The 20,638-nt window shown below is 35.9% G+C and overlaps 1 protein-coding gene across 3 annotated transcripts in view; it reads right to left on the bottom strand.

The window, feature by feature from the left end:
- Nucleotides 1-1,237: 1,237 nt before the first annotated feature.
- Nucleotides 1,238-20,638, bottom strand: part of Tep2 (Thioester-containing protein 2) — a 320,565-nt gene continuing 301,164 nt past the window's right edge. For all 3 annotated transcript variants that reach the window (XM_090397649.1, XM_090397651.1, XM_090397650.1), the window contains exons 34-35: nucleotides 12,819-12,921; nucleotides 1,238-2,337 (exon numbers count right to left, since the gene is read on the bottom strand). In XM_090397649.1, coding sequence (XP_090253775.1) covers nucleotides 2,144-2,337; nucleotides 12,819-12,921 — 297 coding nt within the window. In that variant the 3' untranslated portion in view covers nucleotides 1,238-2,143. The remainder of the gene's footprint in view (nucleotides 2,338-12,818; nucleotides 12,922-20,638) is intronic.

A 20,638-nucleotide genomic window follows, 5' to 3' on the forward strand; every position in this document is an offset into this window, starting at 1 on the left:
GCATATGTCACACCATTTGAAAATGGCAAATTTCAATGGTGCAAAGCAAGCACGTGTTTTGGGTTTGAGAAAACAGAGGCTACAACACAAGGAATTTCCACATGCAATATGGCAAGGAACTTCCTAGATCTGCACATGGCACCAGAATTTTGTGGAAACAGGCTGTACTGCGAGTCATCCAAGGTCAATGGGAAGGCCACGTGCTGTTGATGCTGTTGTGGAAGAAGTTAGAGAAAGTTTACAGAGAAGCCTGGAAAATCACAAGGATGGTAGCATCTCATCAAATTGGAATTCCACGTGACTGTGTGGCATGTTTTACGACAGCATCTACATTTAAGACCCTACAAATTTACCCTCATACAACATTTGAAGAAAGACAATAAGAAGATATGTTAGGATTTTTGTATGGAAATGATCAGTAGGATAGAATAAAATGAGGACTTCTTCGACACAATCGTTTTCAGTGAGGAGTGCACTTTTCATGTAAGTGGGCAAGTAAACACTCAAAACTACAGAAATTGGGGGAGCAAAATTCCACACATCATAGAACATGTTTGTAGCACCCCAAAAGCCAACATTTTTTGTACCATAAGCAAGAAGAAAGCTATTAAACCTTTTTTTCAGAGTCTACTGTTACAACGGTACCTAATACCACAATTAGACGATAATCACGATGAGCACTCACATACCCAGCAAGACAGAGCACCTGCTCATTATCTGAGAGACGTAAGGTCATACCTCGATTCCTGTTTTCCAGACAGATGAATTGGTATAGGGGCATCTGTAGAAAGGCCACCACGTTACCCTGATCTTACACCATTAGATTTTTCCTTGTGGAGCTTTGTGAAAGATCAAGTGTTTGTACCACCACTACCAGCTAATTTAGATGAGCTGCATTTCAAAATTACTGTTGCCATTGCTGAGGTTACACCACATATGCTGTGCTGCATGTGACAAGAAATGGATTATAGATAGGACATCTGCAGAATTACTGGAGGCAGTCATATTGAACTTCAACTGTGTGTTGAAACTTCAAGTGTTATGCTACAGTAATAAAAATTGTTCATCTATCTATTTACCTTCTACTGTCATTCAACAGGGTGCTTCAACTTTTGAAGCACCCTGTGTGTGTGTGTGTGTGTGTGTGTGTGTGTGTGTGTGTGTGTGTGTGTGTGTGTGTGTGTGTGGATTTTGCACGATCATGTTCTAAAAACTTCAGAAATTATTTCAGTATAAATTTACTTGTTATAAAAATGTTTTATTATCTTTTTTTTAAACTGTATTCTACAAAATTACCAGGCACATTCAATTAGCAGCTGGCCAGGATTGAAAAAAAAAAAAATTAAAAAAATTAATCTTGTTCAATGTTCAAGACTGTATCAAAAAGGATATAAAAAAATATCTTTTTTTTTTTTTTTTTTTTTTTACCAAACCCAGATATAAAAAGCATTATGTACAGTATTCCACAATTGTTTAAAACAATTTACACTTTGATTTTTAGCTTTTTGAAACAACTGTAAAATAGCAATAGCTCTTAACAAGTATGCATAAAAAGTTCTGATAGGTGTTAAAGAAAGTGAATTTAATTAACTGGGGTTGATAGGCAAACTAAAGCACATCACATTATCAACATTTAAGTACAAAGACAAGAAGATTAGGTACGATATAGCACCAATATGAAAAGATAGTGTGATGATCTAATGGGCTGTATTACTTATCAAAATAAATTAGGACTTTAATCAATAAATTTATGTACCTCGACAATATTACACAAAAATATTTACAATACTACATATATAAAAATAGCTATAAAATAAATTCATTATACTAAACATCTGTAGGTGTAGAGCTATTCCTGAAAAACATTTCAATATACAAAGATCACTTTATACAAAACATGTACCAGGCAGAATTCTGTACTTTACATGGGCTGAGAATTATACAAACTGGTATTCATAAATTATGAATGTTTTCAATTTCTGGAATGCCTCTATGTTTGAACCCGTCAATGCTAACCAGGAAAATATCCTAATGACAAACACACGAGTCTATCTTCAGAACACTGCTCCACAATGCTGAAGTCTGTAGAGGTGAATAACTGCCAATATGGCCATATGTAATGATATGTGTTAATATAGGAACATCACACCATCCTTTTCCACAGCTGTCCAAAATTTATGACACATACCACAATCAAACCAAGAAGTGATGCAGCATTCACACTGCCCACGGAACCTGAGTCACGTATTGTGTTGCAGAGAGTACTGCAATCATCATCTTTACATATATCACACAGTGTTGCTTCTTGGGGCTCATAAAACATTCTTGCACTCTTCACTGCAAATATAGTAAACAATGAAAAATACTGTGCATTTTACATAACATTAAATTGGTAAATTTTTATATATTTTATTAGAAAATAAATTTGAAATTATAAAACTATGAACTGATTTTATGGACAATTTAAAAATTAAAATATGAATTTTAATTCAAACTATACAGAATATACACAACAAGGTCTGAAGATGTTAAGCTTTCATCCCAGTTTTCTCGGATGTAAGTTTATTCTGAAAACACACTTTGTTATTTAAATTTGTGTCCTATCCACAAATTATTCAATGCACTAACATACAGGTTCATAATCTTTCATGGCCAGATTCAGAAAAATAGCAGGCAGAAAAGGTTTAAAAAATGTTATGGAGTTATGGCCAAAGCTGTAAGACCAGTGTTATTTGCATGTGTTCTTGAAGCTGCATTGCCTGTTTTGTAGGATTTAAAAACCCATACGTGACTGGTTAATCAACCTTCTGCTGAAATTCTTTAAGGTATTTTGCTTCTTAGGTAGCATTTGAACCAATTTTAAACAAATTAGAATGTTATATTATTCAACAGCATGGATATTACATAATTTTTTTTATAAAAACAGTCACTATAAAGGATGAGATGATCATATAGACATACAAACTGAGATGAATAACTTGTATCTTGTAGGATACAACTTTTCTTTACTCCCGGGTTCAGCAATTGATAGCTTTGACATACAGCTCATTATTAATATGTATAATAAGCAAAAAAGGCTAAATTTGAGAAGCAGACAAAAGTAATGAACACAATGCTTGGAAAGAAGTCAATAGATATCCCATGGGCAAGGGTGCCATGAGTTTGTAGCCAGTATAAATTGGAGGAATATGATGCTCACAAGTAAGGGCAACTGTGTCCAGGTGAAATAGCTGTGAGAAAGGAACTGATGGAGTTTAAAAGAGGCAATGTGATGTGGTGCCATGTTGCAAGCCTACCTGTGTGGAAAATTATTGACAAATGGGGACCATCCCAGGTCAATAATGAGTGATACCATACTGAGATAGAAGCAAAGGGAGTAAACTGCAAGTTCTACCCACAGTGGACCACCCACCACACTCACCAAACATGACCATAGGGTGCTATGAAGGATGTGTAAAAACTGCCATTTGTTAGCTGACAAGTTGAATGTGCAGTTATGCAGCATCATCTTCAGTGGTGCAAAGATGCGTGTACATTGGGACATGGAAACTTCGAGAGCTGTGTAATGGAGTGATGAATCACACTGTACCCTCTACCAAACACATGGACAGGTGTGGCAGATGCCAGGTGAATGTCTTTTACCACAGTGCATAACCCCAACTATGAAATTCAGAGGTGGCAGTGTGATGGTATGGTTCAATTTTATCTGGTTTAACCTCAGACCTCTGTGGTGCCACAAACAATGATCTTCGAAAGGTATCTGAAAATTCTAGACAATCCAATGGTTCTTATTTTGTGGTATTTCTATGGAACTGACCATTGTCTCTTTCAGCAAGACAATGTATCATGTCCTAAGGCTGCTGCTGTAACTGCATTGTTCGTGGACATGTCAACCACACTTAACTGGCCTCCACAGAGCCCTGATCCCAACCCTATTGAGGGACCTGAACACTGGACAATGCAATGCTTCCTATTTTGTAGTGTTTCTACAAAACTGACCATTGTCTCTTTCAGCAAGACAATGCACCATGTCATAAGGCTGTTGCTGCTGATGTGACTGCATGTTGTTTGACACAAATGTCACAACACTTGACTTGCCTCCCTATCGAACTGGAGTGTTGGATGAAGTCAAAGGATGTCCATCCCACAACAGTCCTGGGCCTTGTTACATTCCTACAGGAAGAATGGTGCAAAATTCCCATTGATTGCTATTGTATGCTCTGTAGGATTGCTGTAGTCATCATAGTGAAAGGAGATTCGCATTATTAAGGTGGACACCGTGGCTGTTTGTTCCTTGCACTCTGTACTTTGGCTGTTTTTTTTTTTTAAGCAGTGTATATAAAAAGTAATAATGAAACCTTTTACAGAGCACAATGAAAAAACAAATTAACTTATTAACATGAGATATGTTATCACCATTCATGCAAACCTCCCCTAACTGGGTGACTGAAGTTTTGTGAATGAAGCAAAAGGAAGTTAAAATTGTTTTGAATATTTTCCTTTCTTTTTTAAATCTTGCAGAAATTAGGTTATATTTCAATCCCACATATACAGTCTATTCCAAATACGGCATAGATCCATAATCTGAGAATAAAAATTAGCTCTGAGAACTCAGCCAGTTGAGCCGGGATATGAAAAGAATAGGGCACTGGGAAAAATTGTCCAGTGGCAGTAGAACACTGTTGAGTCCAAACCAAGTCTCAGGACCTTCTTGTGGAAGGTCTCATTTACAAGGTGTGCCATATAACACATCCAGCACTACTGATTTGGCTAATAACTAATAGCTGACTCAACTAGCACAGACTAAGGGAATCTGACTAATTCAAACAAAGCATTGTGATGTCTATTGAGAGGTTTACTCCTACTGGGTATTCACAGGAGTAAACATGACTCATTGAGAAAGAGAGATTGAATGGAGCCATAGTTCTGCTTGTCAAATAAACGAGTGAAATGAAGCTTCCTGTAAGGGCAAGTCCAGCATGCATCCTTAAGTGGATGATCCCATGGACAATACTTGAAATGCAGAGTTGGTCATCAACCCTGGTGTAACTATTTACCATCACAGACAATTAAGACCACTGTTGATATCGTTATAGTTGTGCACAGGTAGGAGAATCCATAAGATCCTACCATGCCTCTACAGATGCACTTACAGAGATTTACTTTCTCTACAAAGATGAACTCATTAAACTGAGTAGGTGGTTACAATGGGATGACCAACTGCAATTTTAGACCACCGGTCATGTTTCAAATAGTTCTCACATAAGGATAGATGGGGAATACAGAATGTAGAGATAAGTTAAGATGGGAACACAAATGTGCTTGGCAAATAATTATCAGATTAAGATGTGGTGATGTTCAACTGGCCAATCCAGTGATATTAGTGAAAACCCAAACTCTATGCTGCACAAAGTGGTTAGCATGGGCTGAACAACTGTAAGATAGAATCCTGTCTGGCCACCGTAATAATATTGTTTGTGCCTCGCACACTGAATGATAGTTTGATTTACTATCCAGTATGAAAGTAAATCTGGCAGCACTAGCCAGAGTTACTTCCATACTGTTACGTTGCAATTGCTCTAGTGATGAGACATTAGAATGGAACTAAATCAGCTGTTGAGACTATGTGACGTCTGCTTTCTAAGCTGTGCCATTTACATGTGATGTGTGGGGTACCAAATCATCCCAGGGCGATGACATAGGCACTGGTCGGGGTGTCATGATTAGAAGAGCAGTCACCGTACCCCAATATATTCAGACTCATCCTCTAACACAAGCATTAGGAAATGGCCACATTAGGAAATCAAAATCAAACTATCATTCATATAATGGTATCCAATTGTTTAACATTTGAAATTTAAAGAAGGGGAAAAAAGTTACTTTTTAACAGAAAATTTAACATCTAAATTGCGTTATTTAATTTTAATTAAAACTGATAACTAATACAAGTTACTTTTTTTTCTATAATAGTTTGATTACATAAGCCTAATGACAAAAATCTGTTAAATTTATTAAAGTGTAATGCAACTGAAATATTAAAACTAATAAGACAAAGATAAACTGCATATAAGAAAGCTAAACTGTGTAAAAGTATCTAAACAAAAGTGATAGGAAGACTTAGGAAAAATTATAGAAGACATATTAGGAAGGTGGCAAAATGTTCTGGAGGCTACTGAAAAAGAAATGAAGTAAAAAGGAATCAGACGATAAAGGCAACATAAAAACAGAAGATATTGTGGATGTACAGAGAAATAGATTATTAAATAACAATGACAAAAATATTCAAAAAGAATGCAAGTCAGGCGTATGTATTAATCCTTAAGGTAGAAAATGCCATCAAAAACAAATGTGAAAGCATAAATTTTCCAGTGGCTGTACTATTCAGAAGGCAAGGTCAGAGTTGGAAGTCAAGGGATCATAGTCATGGAGTAGTATTCTCAGAATACTAATATATAAGAAAGGAACTAAAACAAGGAAAATTACAGAGGAATTTCCACTCCTGAGTGTTTCAGATTATGTATGCAAGCATAACTGAGAAGACGCTAAGAAAAAATCGTCAAAGAAAGACTTTGACAAGTACTAGCTCAGTTTAGGTCAAATAGCAGTTGTCAGAATCAGATTTATATTTTAAGACATGATTCAGAAATCATGGAAATATATATCATGGGATGTAAAGTTTTGTAGAGCTGGAAAAGACATGGCAAGGTTCCAAGAGAAAAGCTGTTCAAAACAGCTCGTCTCTTGGAATTATATGATATACACAAGCCATGACAGATAGCAATGCAGTCTATATTTAAGTTCTAAGTCAGCAATTAGAACTGAAGTTGGTTTGATGTAAAATCAGAGATAAGACAAGGGTGCAACAATCACCATTGCTAATCTCAGTTCTTTATGCAGATGGCACTCTTAAATAAATTCAGTAAGAGTATTTAGGATGGATTCCTAAACTAAACTGGACAACTACTGGACAGCACGGGAATCAGCAGTAAAAAGACAAAGACTATGAAAATAGGTAAGAACACTGAAAATATCAGCTGCATCTTAAATGGTAAACCTGTAAAACTATCTGAGCTATTTAGGAACAATTTTTAGTGAAGATGGCAAATTAAATATGAAAATAGACAATAGAATAAAGATAAGCAAACCTAATATGGTGGGAAGCCAACTAAGGACATCAGTATATGGAATAAGAGAAATTGGTCAAAAATATGACTAGCAGTATAAGTGTTCAAAGCCAATTTCAACTTATAAGAAAAAAAATATTAAAGTGTTACATAACCATTAAACAAAGAGTACAGGAAACAAATTTTTGGCTAAATTGTAGTTGAAGTTGAACTTGAGTCATCAAGTTCAACTTCTACCCAATAACTAAAACCTTTCATACAGTTTTAAAGGGCATGCCAAGTAGAATGCTTTTGTTCATTGCAATTTGAACTCTTTCCTGTAATTGTCATAATGCACATCTAACTAACCCTGCTGTAAAGATGCTGGTTTGAAATCCGGTGGAATATAATCCAAATGTATATCTGGAGAAAGAACATAAGTGTCAAAGCTTTTCAAAATGCTATGATTATATGGGATAAATGGAACATTATATAGAGCAGTACATGGGCTAGATTCAAGTTGTATGTCAGCAGTCAGAATTAAAGGAAATACAAGTAAATGGTTTGATGTAAAATAAAATCTGGTGTTAAAGTGACATTAAACCTGATATTAGAATTTGAGATATCAAACTTAGCTTTTTCCTTATGCAGATGATGTACTCCAAAGACATTCTGTGCAAGATTTTAACTAAATTGAATGACAAATGTAACAAATTTGGCATAAAAATCAGCAACAAAGACAAAACTATGAAAATAGGTAGGAATGTAGAAAACTTCAGCTTCTCCATGGTAAACCCATAGAACAAGTAAAATATTTCGGCTTTTTAGGCAAGATGGCAAATTAAATATGGAAATAATCAACAGAATAACCAAAGATGGGAGAGCCAGTTCAATAAATTTATATAGAATAAGAGAAATCAGCCACAAGCTGATTAGAAATCAGTTTGTGGCTGATTTCTAATCAGCCACAATTAGAAATCAGCCACAAGAGAATACAAGACTGTACTCAAACCAGTTTTACTTTATGGACCTGAGAATTGGATTAGAAATAAAGCATTCAAATATTAAACAGTACAGATATAAGAGTTCTGGAAATCATTAGGTGCCTGAACAGATGTTATCAATGGCAAAATCATTAAAAAATGAAAATATTAGGAAAGATCTTGACATTGTTAAGATCAACACTGATGTTAACAATGTGTGGGCAGGGCTAATCTAAGGTGGTATGGTCAAAGAGAATAGGAGGAGAAAGATTGGTTAAGTATGCATTTTATGCCAAGAAAAAGACCCAGAGGAAGACAGATCTAGTGGACTGATTCAGTCAGAAATGCCTCAAAAGACCAAATGTCAGATATGACAATACTAAGTTTTAAAATAAGTTTTAAAAGAGGTATACCGTGAGTAGACATATCGATACAAAATTAATAACAGAAAAAACTCATGTACAAAGATTATTTAATAGTATAATTTTCGCCTGTGTGTCACAGGCATCTTCAGTACATTAAGCTCAAATTAAACAATAACTGACAATTCCAAAAAGTGCCACCTAAGTAGCTGGTGTAAGATAACTAAAAAGGTCAATAACTTTCCTAAAAATCAAAAAATAAAAATAATAAAATAAATAAATAAATAAATAATCAATACAATAAAAAGTTAAGAAAGATTAGCTGATTTGTAAAGTACTATCTCACATAAAGGGGATAGACGTAAGCCGTCGGATCTGTTTGAGTTAGGAGAATGAAGTAGTTTCACATGTTTCTTTATAAAGGCGTTCCATGAGAAACAAACTGACTTTTGTGAAGAACTCGTCTTTATCCATTGAACTCTGTGTCTAGTGAAGATGGCATATGTTCTGCAAGTCCAGACTTTTCAGGTTTAAAGTATTCAATATAAGATTGGTGTTCTTCTAGCCGAATAGAGGCAGATCTTCTCGTTTGTCCGAAATAAGATAATCCACAAGAGCACAGAATCTGGTAGACACCTGGATGATTAAGATGTGGAAGTTTGTCCTTAGAAGTGAGAAAGGTGGAGATTTTTCTAAACAGTCGAAAGGCAACAAAAATATTCAGTGGTTTTTCATCCTGCAGGATATCTACATCACCTTTACCAACTATTGCTCTCCCCAGTTTTTTTTTGCATCATCAGCAAACAACTGAATATTCCTTCTTAAATCTTTCCCTATGTCATTGATATACAAATTAAAGAATTAATAACAATACAAATCTGAAAACAAACCCCAACTCAACATCACCAGAATTAAAGATCGGTACTATCAACGTAAGAAGCCTGAATGGCAAAGAAATGGAGCTAGCTGAGGAATTAGATAAGTACCAGATCGACATAATAGGGGTGACTGAAACAAAAAAGACCAAAACTGGTGAGATCTTTCTGAGCAATAAATACAAAATGTTATATTCAGGCAATAACAATCAAGGAAAAGAAGGAGTAGCCATAGTATTCAACACAAAATACGAGGCTAATCTTCTTGAATGGCAGTCAGTCTCAAGTAGAGTAATGTGGGCAAATATGAGAATGGGGAACTGGACAATGAGACTTATTTGTGCCTATGGTCCCACAGAAGGTTCTACTAAGGTAGAAGTGGAGGAATTTTTTGAGGCTTTAGAAAAAGCAACTGACACAATGAAAAAGGAAAAGTTGGTCCTTGTTGGGGATTTAATAGTAGAGTAGGAAATGATTGTGAGACATACAAAAATATTTTGGGAAAATTTGGAGAAAAGAGCAAAGCTAATAATAATGGCAAATATCTGTTGGATTTCTGCTCAGGACATGGACTGGTTATTACTAACACCATGTTCCAACATAAAAATGTGCACAAATTCACATGGAGAGAAGAGGCTAGGAATAAGAAAAGTCTCATTGACTATGTTATTGTTGATAGTGATGTTTTCTCCCTGGTGCAGGACACCAGAGTGTACAGAGGATTTGAAATTGGAAGTGATCACTATTTAGTCTTGAGCAGGATAAAATTGAATTTCATATTGAAAAGAATAACATGTAAGAAAGTTTTAAAGCGAATAAAAGTTGAGCAGCTCTCAGATGTAAACTGTAGACTAAAATACAGAAATATTATTGAAAAGAAAATGAAAGAGTTTGAGAACAGGAATCAAACCTTGGAGATTCAGTGGCAAACTCTGAAGGAAACATTGATTGATTCTGCCAGAGAGGCATGTGGTGAGGTTGTGTGCAAAGATAAAAAAATCAGAACTCCCTGGTGGACACAGGAAGTTAAAGAGGCAGTGATGGAAAAGAAGAACGCATACCAACAGTTCCTGTCAAATAAGTCAGCTTGTACTCTTAGAGAATATAGACACAAATGCAAGAATGCTAAACACTGTAAAACTAGCTAAACAAAAGTCATGGGAGGACTTTGGCAAGAATATAGAAAATAAATATCAAGAAGGTGGTAAGATATTCTGGAGATTGTTGAAGAAGCTTAAGAATGGAGGAAAGAGTGCTGTAAAAGGAATTACAGATGATAAAGGTGACATGAAAACGGGAGAAAAAGATATCCTTGAAGTATGGAGTAATTACTTTGAAAAACTGCTAAATGAAACAAGCAGTGATGACAGCACAGTGATAAAAAACACTGACCAGGCATGCAGTCAGGAATACATATCCATACTTGAAGTAGAAAAAGCCATCAAAGGCTTGAAATGTGGAAAGGCAGCAGGAGTAGATGATATTCGACCAGAAATGCTGAAGTATGGTGGTATAAGAGTCTTACAGTGGCTGCACTGCATAGTTCAGAAAGCCTGGACAGAGGGACGAATTCCCGATGATTGGAGTAGAGCTCTCATAGTACCCATATATAAAAAGGGAAATAAAACTGAATGTGAGAATTACAGAGGTATTTCCCTACTGAGTGTTCCTGGCAAGATCTATGCAAGTATACTTGAGAAACGGTTGAGAAGAATTGTGGAAGAAAAGCTTGGCGAAGAACAAGCTGGATTCAGGCCAAATAGAGGCTGTCAGGATCACATCTTCACTTTACGACAAATAGTCGAGAAAGCATGGGAATATAACAAAGATCTGTATTTAAGTTTTGTCGATTTGGAAAAGGCATATGACAAGGTGCCAAGAGAGAAGCTATTCAATACGCTGCAGTTATATGGTGTCAATGGGGCATTATATCAAGCAATACTTAGTCTTTATTTGAGTTGTGAGTCAGCAGTTAGAATTGAAGTACAGGAAGATGGTTTAATGTTAAATCTGGTGTGAGACAAGGATGTACATTATCCCCTCTGTTATTCATTATCTATATGGATCACATTATGAAGGAATGTGGTATTAAACCTGATATCAAAATTGGAGATGTTAATATCAGCTCTTTGCTTTATGCGGATGATGTTATACTTCTAAATAAATCCGCTACAAGTCTGCAAGATTCTCTGACTAAATTGAATAGCTGTTGTAATAGATATGGTATGAAGGTCAGCAATAAAAAGACAAAGACAATGAAAATAGGCAGAATCATTGAAAATGTCAACTGTGTTGTGAATGGAGAACCTGTGGAACAAGTAAAACATTTCAGCTACTTAGGCACAATTTTTACTGAAGATGGTAAACTAAATATAGAAATAGACAACAGAATCAGCAAAGCTGGTATGGTGGGAAGTCAATTGAATAAATTCATATGGAATAAGAAAGAAATTAGTCGGAACACTAAATTAGCTGTATACAAGACTGTGTTCAAACCAATTTTAACTTATGGATCTGAGAGCTGGGTCAGAAGTAAAACACTTGACCAAAGATTAGAGACCGCAGATATGAGAGTCCTGAGAAAGATTAGAGGCGTGAACAGATGGCATCAATGGCAATATCATATTAAAAATGAGGATATTAGGAAAGAACTTGACATTGTCAGCATCCAGGAATACATTAGCAGAGCTAATCTCAGATGGTATGGTCACTTAAATAGAATGGGAGAGGAAAGATTAGCAAAACAAGTGTTCTCTGCCAGGTTGGCAGGAAAACGACCCAGAGGAAGACCAAGATATAGGTGGATTGATACGGTACAAAGTGCTTTAGAAGATAGAAATATAAGATCTGATAATGTTGGAGTCTTGACAAGTAACAGACTGATTTGGAGGAAAATTGTAGATAGGAAGTTAGTAATGATATAATTTTTTCATGTAGTACTGTCATATCCTGTACACCCCTTGAGGGTACATGGCAGGAATTTGATGATGATGATGATGATGATAACAATACTGGAGTACTGACAGGTAACAGATTAAGTTAGAGAAAAATTGTCGATAGGAGATTAGGAATGATATGGTACTGTCATAGTAGCCTGTATATCCTGCACCCCCCCCCCCCCCACAGGGTACATATTCAGAAACTGATGAGTCTACAGTTCATATCTGAGAACTGATCACCTGAGATTTTTTCAATGAAATACTCAATTTTTTTTTTTTTTTTTTTTAAATCCTGAAACACTAGATGGTGGTTAGATACTTTCCATGTCAAATTCCTTGTATTCTTGTATCTTGGATACAAGATACCCCTCTCTCTGTGTTCATTCATTCATAAGCAGCTTGTGCCCTGAGCGAAACAAGTGCTTTCTACTATTTTATTAGCTCTGCCTTTCTCCAAATTTTTTTCGACATTTCTGGATGTCTGGAACTGATTTCCTACTCTGCTGTTTAGATCTCCAACTAGGAATACTCAAATCTTAAAAAACGGGAAGCATACCTGTGTTATAGTAATCATATATTGTGATGGGAACAGGCTTCCTGTTAGCTACATCAAAACCTTTGTGTGCTGGAACCATTAAACAGATCTCCGTTTTATTAATCTAGAAAGAAAAAAAAAAGGATTAAAATGCTGATTAAAAAAAGACTGTTCCTCAGAACATCACATTAACATACCATACATTAAAGGAATGTAAATGTTCTTACAGAAATAATAAAATTGCTACTTACTTTCAACAACTAAGAACTTATGAATTTAATTAAAATACAATGTACCCCTCCTGCTTCATTAAACTTTTTGTGTGTGTGCGCACGTGTGTTTATATAGCGCTTATCCTCAGGGCCGTACCTATGCACAGGCGCACAAGGCTATAGCTGGGGCCCCCCAAAGCATTCTAGCACCTCAGGTCCTGCCCCGTCTCGGGAAAAGTGTATATACAGCCCTAAAATAATCCCATACATGAGGTGGTTAAATCAATAGTATATTAATACTATGAGAAAGAAAAAAAAAAGGCTTGCAATATTGGACTTAATACTGTTTAGGAAATAAACAGACTATTCCAAGAGAAAGTAACAGAAACAATGAAGAAAAATTTGTTCTGTGAATTTGGAATTGAACTGAAGTGTTGAGTAACTGCTGCAGACATTAACAAATTTAGAAGTGACTGCATGAATTGCTGATGCTAATTCTGATAAAGTGAGCATGGAAGTATTTGGCAAAAATACAAGTAGAAACAACTGAAAGTGTGATAGAACGAATTGAAGTCATTAACCTGATTTTTTAATTTTTTTTACAGTAAGTACTTTTGTTGAGTCTTTAAGAATGTCACCCTAAATGTGAAACAGTAATCAACAGTTAGAGGATATGTGATACATATAAATTTAGTGAGTGTAGAATTAACACTTCACAGCAAAAGAAAACCAATTTCTTGAATGCGTATGGGGGTATACCTGTAATATTTATACACAAAAAGATCTGAAGAACAAAACCATCTTGACCAGAGATTCAATTGTTGTCAAAATAAAATTAAAAAAGTGAGCAGAAAGAAAAGGGAGATGTGTGCAAGATTTTGCTTCACTAGCACTGAAGTTAACAAGTATCCCATTGAAGAATGGTTGAAATCAGAACTTGAAAATGTTATAGAAGTTGATATTCTGGAAGTTTTGTTGATTTATACAATAAAAATTTGTCAAATAAGAATGAGGAGGGTTCTGTGTACTGTCATCAACAAAACTATTTGCTAATGACACTGGAAGTCACTGATATAGAGAAGGAAGATGTTAGGTGAAAGAGCCTTATGAAACCTCAGTAACACAGTAAAGATAAAGAATCCATCTACCATTAATTTGTGATCAGTGAGAAAGCTGGCAACCTAGTTCCAAAAGTCAGAACATATGAAGGGTACTCAACTTAATAGGCTTTTGCACCGAACACAATCAAATGCAAGAGAAATAACATGAGCAACAGGTTCCCCAGGCTGTAAATTGCCATTTGTCATAAATGGTAGCACAATCCATAGTGGCAATCATTTATCATATTAAACGGTCAACCAACACTGCTATTTAGAAGCTGAAAAGATTATGAGATTTGTTCAGAGAAAAAGACCTGAATTGCAGCCTGACAAGTGGATCATCCATCATGACAATGCAACAAGCCATAATGTGCTCACCGTGAGAGTTTTGGGCCAAAAAAATCAATTACGAAATCACCTGACTTAGCTCCTGTGATTTCTGGCTGTTTCCAAAATTAAAGACTGTGCTAAAAGGATGAATATTTTCTGACATCGCTGATATCCAGCATAATGTGATAAAGGAATTCAAGAGTATTCCAGAAAAAGAGTTCCAGGCCTGTTTCCAAAAATGGAAACACTGTCTAAACCAGAGTATAAATGCATAAGGGGCATACTTCGAAGGCAACAGTAGCCACTAACATATAGTTCCAAATGTATGTTTTTTTACAGGTGCATTCCAGGAATTAAATTGTCACACCTTGTATATAGTATGTTGAAATGGGGTACATTATGGGATACTAAGCATTTGATGTGAAGTCATTAGCCTCTATATATGAGTAGCCCGGTTAATTAATAATATTAAATAACATAAAATTAATATGAATTAATGAGTTATTTTGATTAGACTCTCCCAGATTTTTGATATAGATATACAGTCATTCCGATTCAGGTTAAGACGATGTAGTAAGGCCTCTACTCTTTCTTTGAATAAACGCTCAAATTTATAATGGGATCTATGTAAGAGGCGAGTTTTTGACCAAAGTTGTAGGGAATTCGAAAAACTCCAGGAAGAGACATAGTTGAGCGTTTGTCTTTAGGAGAAGGAAAATGGGAAGATAATTGTTAATAGGTGAATACGTAGCTGTTAACTCATTTCTTTAGAAATCTTGCGATGGGTTCTGAAATCCCAGAGATGTATGGAATTGGAACTCAACGTTTTGAATCTTTGTTGTTTTGTGGTGGATTATAAGAATCGAGAAGATGTTGAGTACTCATTTCGGAAAAGCCATTGAGTTTCATGTGTTGTTGGATAGTAGAAAGTTCTTTCTGTAGAAAATTAGAAGAAGTAGAACAATTAGTTTTGGCTCTTCTGATTAGACATTTTATGATTCCTGTTTTTTTTTTTGACAAGGATGATGGGCTGATTCTTTAAGAATATAATGACCCGTGAACGTTGGTTTCCTGTAAACTGTAGTTGTAAGATTATTTGAAGGGGATTGGATGAGGAGAACGTCTAAAAAAGATAACTGGTTGTTTTCTTCCATTTCCATAGTAAACTCTATATGATGATGTAAGGAACTGATATTGTTTAAAAAAGAAGGTAAGGAGTGTTTGTTGTGCGGCCATACAGTAAAGATGTCATCTATATATCTTACCCAAAAGGATGGTTGAGGGAAAATAGATGAGATCAAAATACTATCAATCATAGGATGTCAAATCAGTGGCTTATCCATTCACCCAAAATCAGCTGCAAGCAACATCATTAGCTAAGAGAAATTGGAAGTAACCACCTCAGACAAAAGAAAAAAAAAAGTACTGGAAGAAGAAAGTAACATTAAAGGACCAAAATACAATTGAAAGTATAGTTTGAAATCTCAAGTAGTCTAATGTGGAAAGAATGGCCATGAATGAATGCAATTCTCTGTAGAAATTTAAAAACAAAACAAATATTGGAGCAATCATATAAATTCTAGGTAAGCTGGACTCAGGCAGGTTATTAAAAGCAGTAAAATAATGACTGCACTCACTGATGAAATGAGGGCAGTCATTTGGAATATGACTGATGGATAAACTAGAGCTACAGAACACAACACTTAGGCATGTCATCACCACACAACTAGGCGTGTGTGAGATGACCATACTCATTGTGTAGAGCAGAGCAAGAACAACTTCAAATTTATGGTTCCTATGCAAACTTAACATCATAATTTTAATCAATGGTGAATAAGATTCAACACCATTGTAGTACACTGTATCTGGCAGAAGCATAAAAAACTGGGACCCATAATCAAGTTTTGATCTAAATGATACTAGCAGAGCAAGGATATCTGATACCCATCTCTTGGGTGCTACAAATCCATGGATTTGTTCTTGCTCTGCTCCATGTAAGACAGTGATCTCACACACCTTGCTGTGTGGTGATGATATGCCTGTGTTTATGTGGTTCTAGTTTATCCATCATGAATATTCAACAAGTGCCCTCATTCTATCAGTGAATGCAGTCATTATTTTACTGCTGTTAATAACCTGCCTGAGCCCAATGCACCCAGATTTTATCTAATTGCTATGATATTCATTTTGTTTTTAAATTTCTACAGGGAATTAACATTTATGTTTTTTTTTTACTAATTGTTTTTTCTATGGTAGTTCTTATACTGTGTATAAGGTAGGGAAGTCAGTCTTTAGTCAAATATAATCTCCAAGAACTTGGCTTTTGTTGCAACTGGGATTAAAGTTTGTCTTTCAAGTTCTGGGTCAATGTGACGACCACATTTGTGGTAAAAATGCACACAAGCAGCATTTTTACCACAAATGGTAAAAATCGGCACTTACAAATGGTGAAAACAAACCATTTGTAAGTGCCAATTTTGAAAGGCGGCCAATGGCTTGATGCAGTATTTCTATTATCCTTGCGTTGTATGAATGACAGAAGGTGGTAAAGTCATCCATCACAATTGGAGGAAACTGTTCAGTGATCAAGTTGAATGCAAAAGCATGACACTTTTGAACAATAACTGAACTTTCCAGGACTCCCTCTCCCTGGGTGTAAGTTTGGGAGGGTAATTCCACTCGAACTGGGAAGTTCGAGTGGATAAGAAGTTTTTGATAAAAAGATGGAGGTTCCCTCTGAGAATAAAATGGTGTAGGTCTTTCAGTATTCAAATCTGTAAGTTGTATTGTATGTTTTTTTTTCATGTTGGTACTAAGTGCTCCTACTTTAGGAAGACACCTCTAATGGATGCTTCCAGTCAGAGTGGATAAGCACTTGTTTAATGGAAGCCAGGTTGTGTTCTTTAAAAAAAGGATGCTTTCTCTCTCCCACACCCAGAAACCATATTAACTTTTTTTTTTTTTTTTTTTTTTTTTTTTTTTAACACCACCTTAAACAGGCAACTAGTTATAGCAAATGGAAGTGTATTTGAATTTATGGGTCCTTGCCTGGTTTTGTGAATTGCCTACTGTAATCTTCTGGACTATGTGAAAAGAAAGGGAATGGGTTTTTCTACATTGCTTGTGGGGGGGGGGGGGGAGATTGCTGATGTTTTAGCAAAGATCTTGAGAATATCAGCAATTGCTTTTGGGAAAGCAATTGGACATCCATTGTATCAATGGATATCCATTTGTATCAATCCATTTTCTGGATTTATCCCAGACCTCCTCAGTGTTGGTTGATCTGGTTATAGAAGATGTGTAGCAGATCCAAGAGGCCTTTTAGCTTTGATAGCATATCTTGCTCAGGCATGTTTGAAAGTAATCTGACTTGTTGTTTGGTATGTCTACATATACCTCAAACTTTATTCTGATTTTCCTTGGCTGTTATGCTTTCAGTATTCTACCATGGTTTAGGGAAGAGTGGAAATTGAGTAGATGCTTTAAGTGTTTTAAATGTTGTGGCACCTTGTATAATACACTGTGTAATAAGATTCACTGACCCACTGATAGAACTGGTTATAGGGATCAAATTCTGTTAAGGAAGAAAAGGTAAGCCAATCAGATTGCTATGTTTTTCATCATGTTTTTGCTCTACAAAAAGTGAAAATTCATGAGGACATGATCAGTCACACAAGTTATCAATTTCCCACTTAAAGTGGAAAGGCAGATAGTGAGCAGATTGCTAAGTCAATGGCATGGAAAGTAACACCTTATATATGTCTGCGTTTAAGAGGGAAAGATTAACACCGTCAAACTACACACTCCAACCCTCCCTATAATATTCATATGAACACTGCCCCAGTATTATGCCCAATTAAATCCTCCATTAAAAGTATAGATGTGGTAGCTGCGATATCACAGGATCATCCCCGTGAGATATTTGCACCAGGAGGTAAAGAGCTGCAGCATATTGTAATAAGACATCCCATTGTCTTATTGTAATAAGACATCCTACATGTTGTGGGATCTGTTGAGGGGTTATCACTGTCCACAAGGACTTGCTGTCCTTGTGGACAGTGATAACCCCTCAACATGGGAAAATCCATCACTCATCGTGTCCTTATGTGGGATCATTGCTGAGCTTTAAATGTCCCCTACAGGCAAAAGAACACTAGCCTCTAAAGAGAGCCTTGGTGTCAATGTTTTTACAGAACAAAAAGGTATAGATAAATATATCAAATTTCTGTAGGACTAAAAAATAACTAAGGCATTTCTACAATGAAACTGGGTATTCCATTATAGAGATACTTTCATTATTTTCAGTAGATCCTTTTGGCTCCTGATGTGGTGAGGTCTTGATTATTTTTTTTTTAAGAATTGTGGCCAGCCAGAGTCTTCTGCAGAAAAAGCATCTGATACATTAAAATGTCCTCCATCCAGGATAAGAAGTATTTGGGTGGTTTTGTTTTCTTGGGAGAAGATAGGAATATTCCACATATTAATGGATTCAGAGGCATGGTCCATTATTTTTTAGCTAATGGATTTTCATATAGTGAATTCAATTTTCAGTGTATTTTCAGGAGTGACATTCTGTGAAAATAGCGAGCAAATCATACTATTCAGGTACTTTTGATATGTCATCAAGATCCTGTGAAATTTTTGCACTAGGAGGTAAATAGATACACCATTAAAGTTGCCTTCTCTGCATAAACGTTTACTACTAGGTGTAGTTTCTACTGTGGTGGTACATTCTCTTCACTTCCTGATATGGAATGTTCTGCTTGAACATTTTTTTTTTTAAATCTCCTTTTTATCCTTCAATGTTTGACAGACTTGAGAGTAGGCTTTGTGTGCTCTCATACAATTAGAGCAGTTCATTGTTCTTTGTCCTTATGCTGTTCACTGTTACAGCAGGCACACATGCAGAGCCACAGATGAACATTTAAGTAGAATAGGGGGTTTGAGCTAAGAGGACAGTTTAAGTACCTTGCATTCACTGATGTTTAGGAGTTTCAGGATACTGAATGTAAGGATTATATTTCTGGTTGGAATCAGGTGACATCCATATGCATGAGGATTTTTATGGTTATCACTGTTTGTCCTTCAGTTTGGAGCACATCTCACCAGGAACATCAAGAGGTCCCACTTCAATATTATTTCTCAAGAAAGTTTCAAAGTTTTGTGGTATCATGATCAATATTCTGCACCAGATGTTGCCCGAACTAGGTGCTATTTCTGAATGACTGTATCGACAAGCATGTTCCCTGGAATGGAGTTTAACAAATTTTGGGCATACTGGCAATCTTTGAAACCTTTCTGGATAAAGGAGAGCAACATTTTCAATGAGACATTCACCTATTGAAGGTATAATTAAGAAAGCAGGTATAATTGTTGATGTTTGAATTTTCTGTTTATTATTTGTCCTGGGGTGCAATTGGTTTCTGAAATTGGTTGGGTCTTGCTGAGAACCCCATGATAAACATAAGGATCAAAAATTACTCATTCTCAAAAGGAAGGAAATTCACTGCCAGCATCACCCAGACACCATAATGACATCACAGCAAGTCTTGAGCCCTGTCTGCAGAATATAGATAAGGAGACTTATGCAACATTCACTGATCCTTGCAGGCTACTAGTTGAATGATCCTGAGTAGTTCTGGATCATCCAAGACCACTCCCATCTTGCTAAAGCTGGGGCCGAAGTAGTGTGGGACTACTAAGATCCTCCTTACTGGAGTGTCCATAGGTTGAATTGCATGGAAAACACAGCAACAAGACAAAGTGTAGGATCCCAGTGATGTTAATGTTTTCTTTTCTCTGTACACTAGTATTTTTCTAAGTGCATCATTCTAACTGTGAAATGTAATGGTGAAGGTGTAATGGTCTGACTTGAACTTTTGATCAGTTGTTTTGGCATGTACATAGTGCCAACCTCAATCCAAATAAACACTGGGTATAGACCAGACCAGTGCATTCTGCAGTATATCAACTGTGATCGTGGAGGAAGAATGAGAAATACCTAACTCATTGACACAGGGTGGTGGTTATGCCCAGAATAATGGAGAATGTGATAAGGACCAAAGAAAGATCTACTCATCATTGAAGTATGTACAACTCTAGGTTTCTTTGAAATAGCATTGTTTATACTTATTTCAACATAGTGTATATCATGTTTTTGTAATGTTTACAATATTTTTATAATAATCTAACAACTATT

This window comes from Typopeltis vanoorti, chromosome 9 (genome assembly GCF_054136105.1).
Source record: "Typopeltis vanoorti isolate ZY-2024b chromosome 9, IOZ_Tvanoo_1.0, whole genome shotgun sequence".
In the NCBI taxonomy this organism is placed as follows: domain Eukaryota; kingdom Metazoa; phylum Arthropoda; class Arachnida; order Uropygi; family Thelyphonidae; genus Typopeltis; species Typopeltis vanoorti.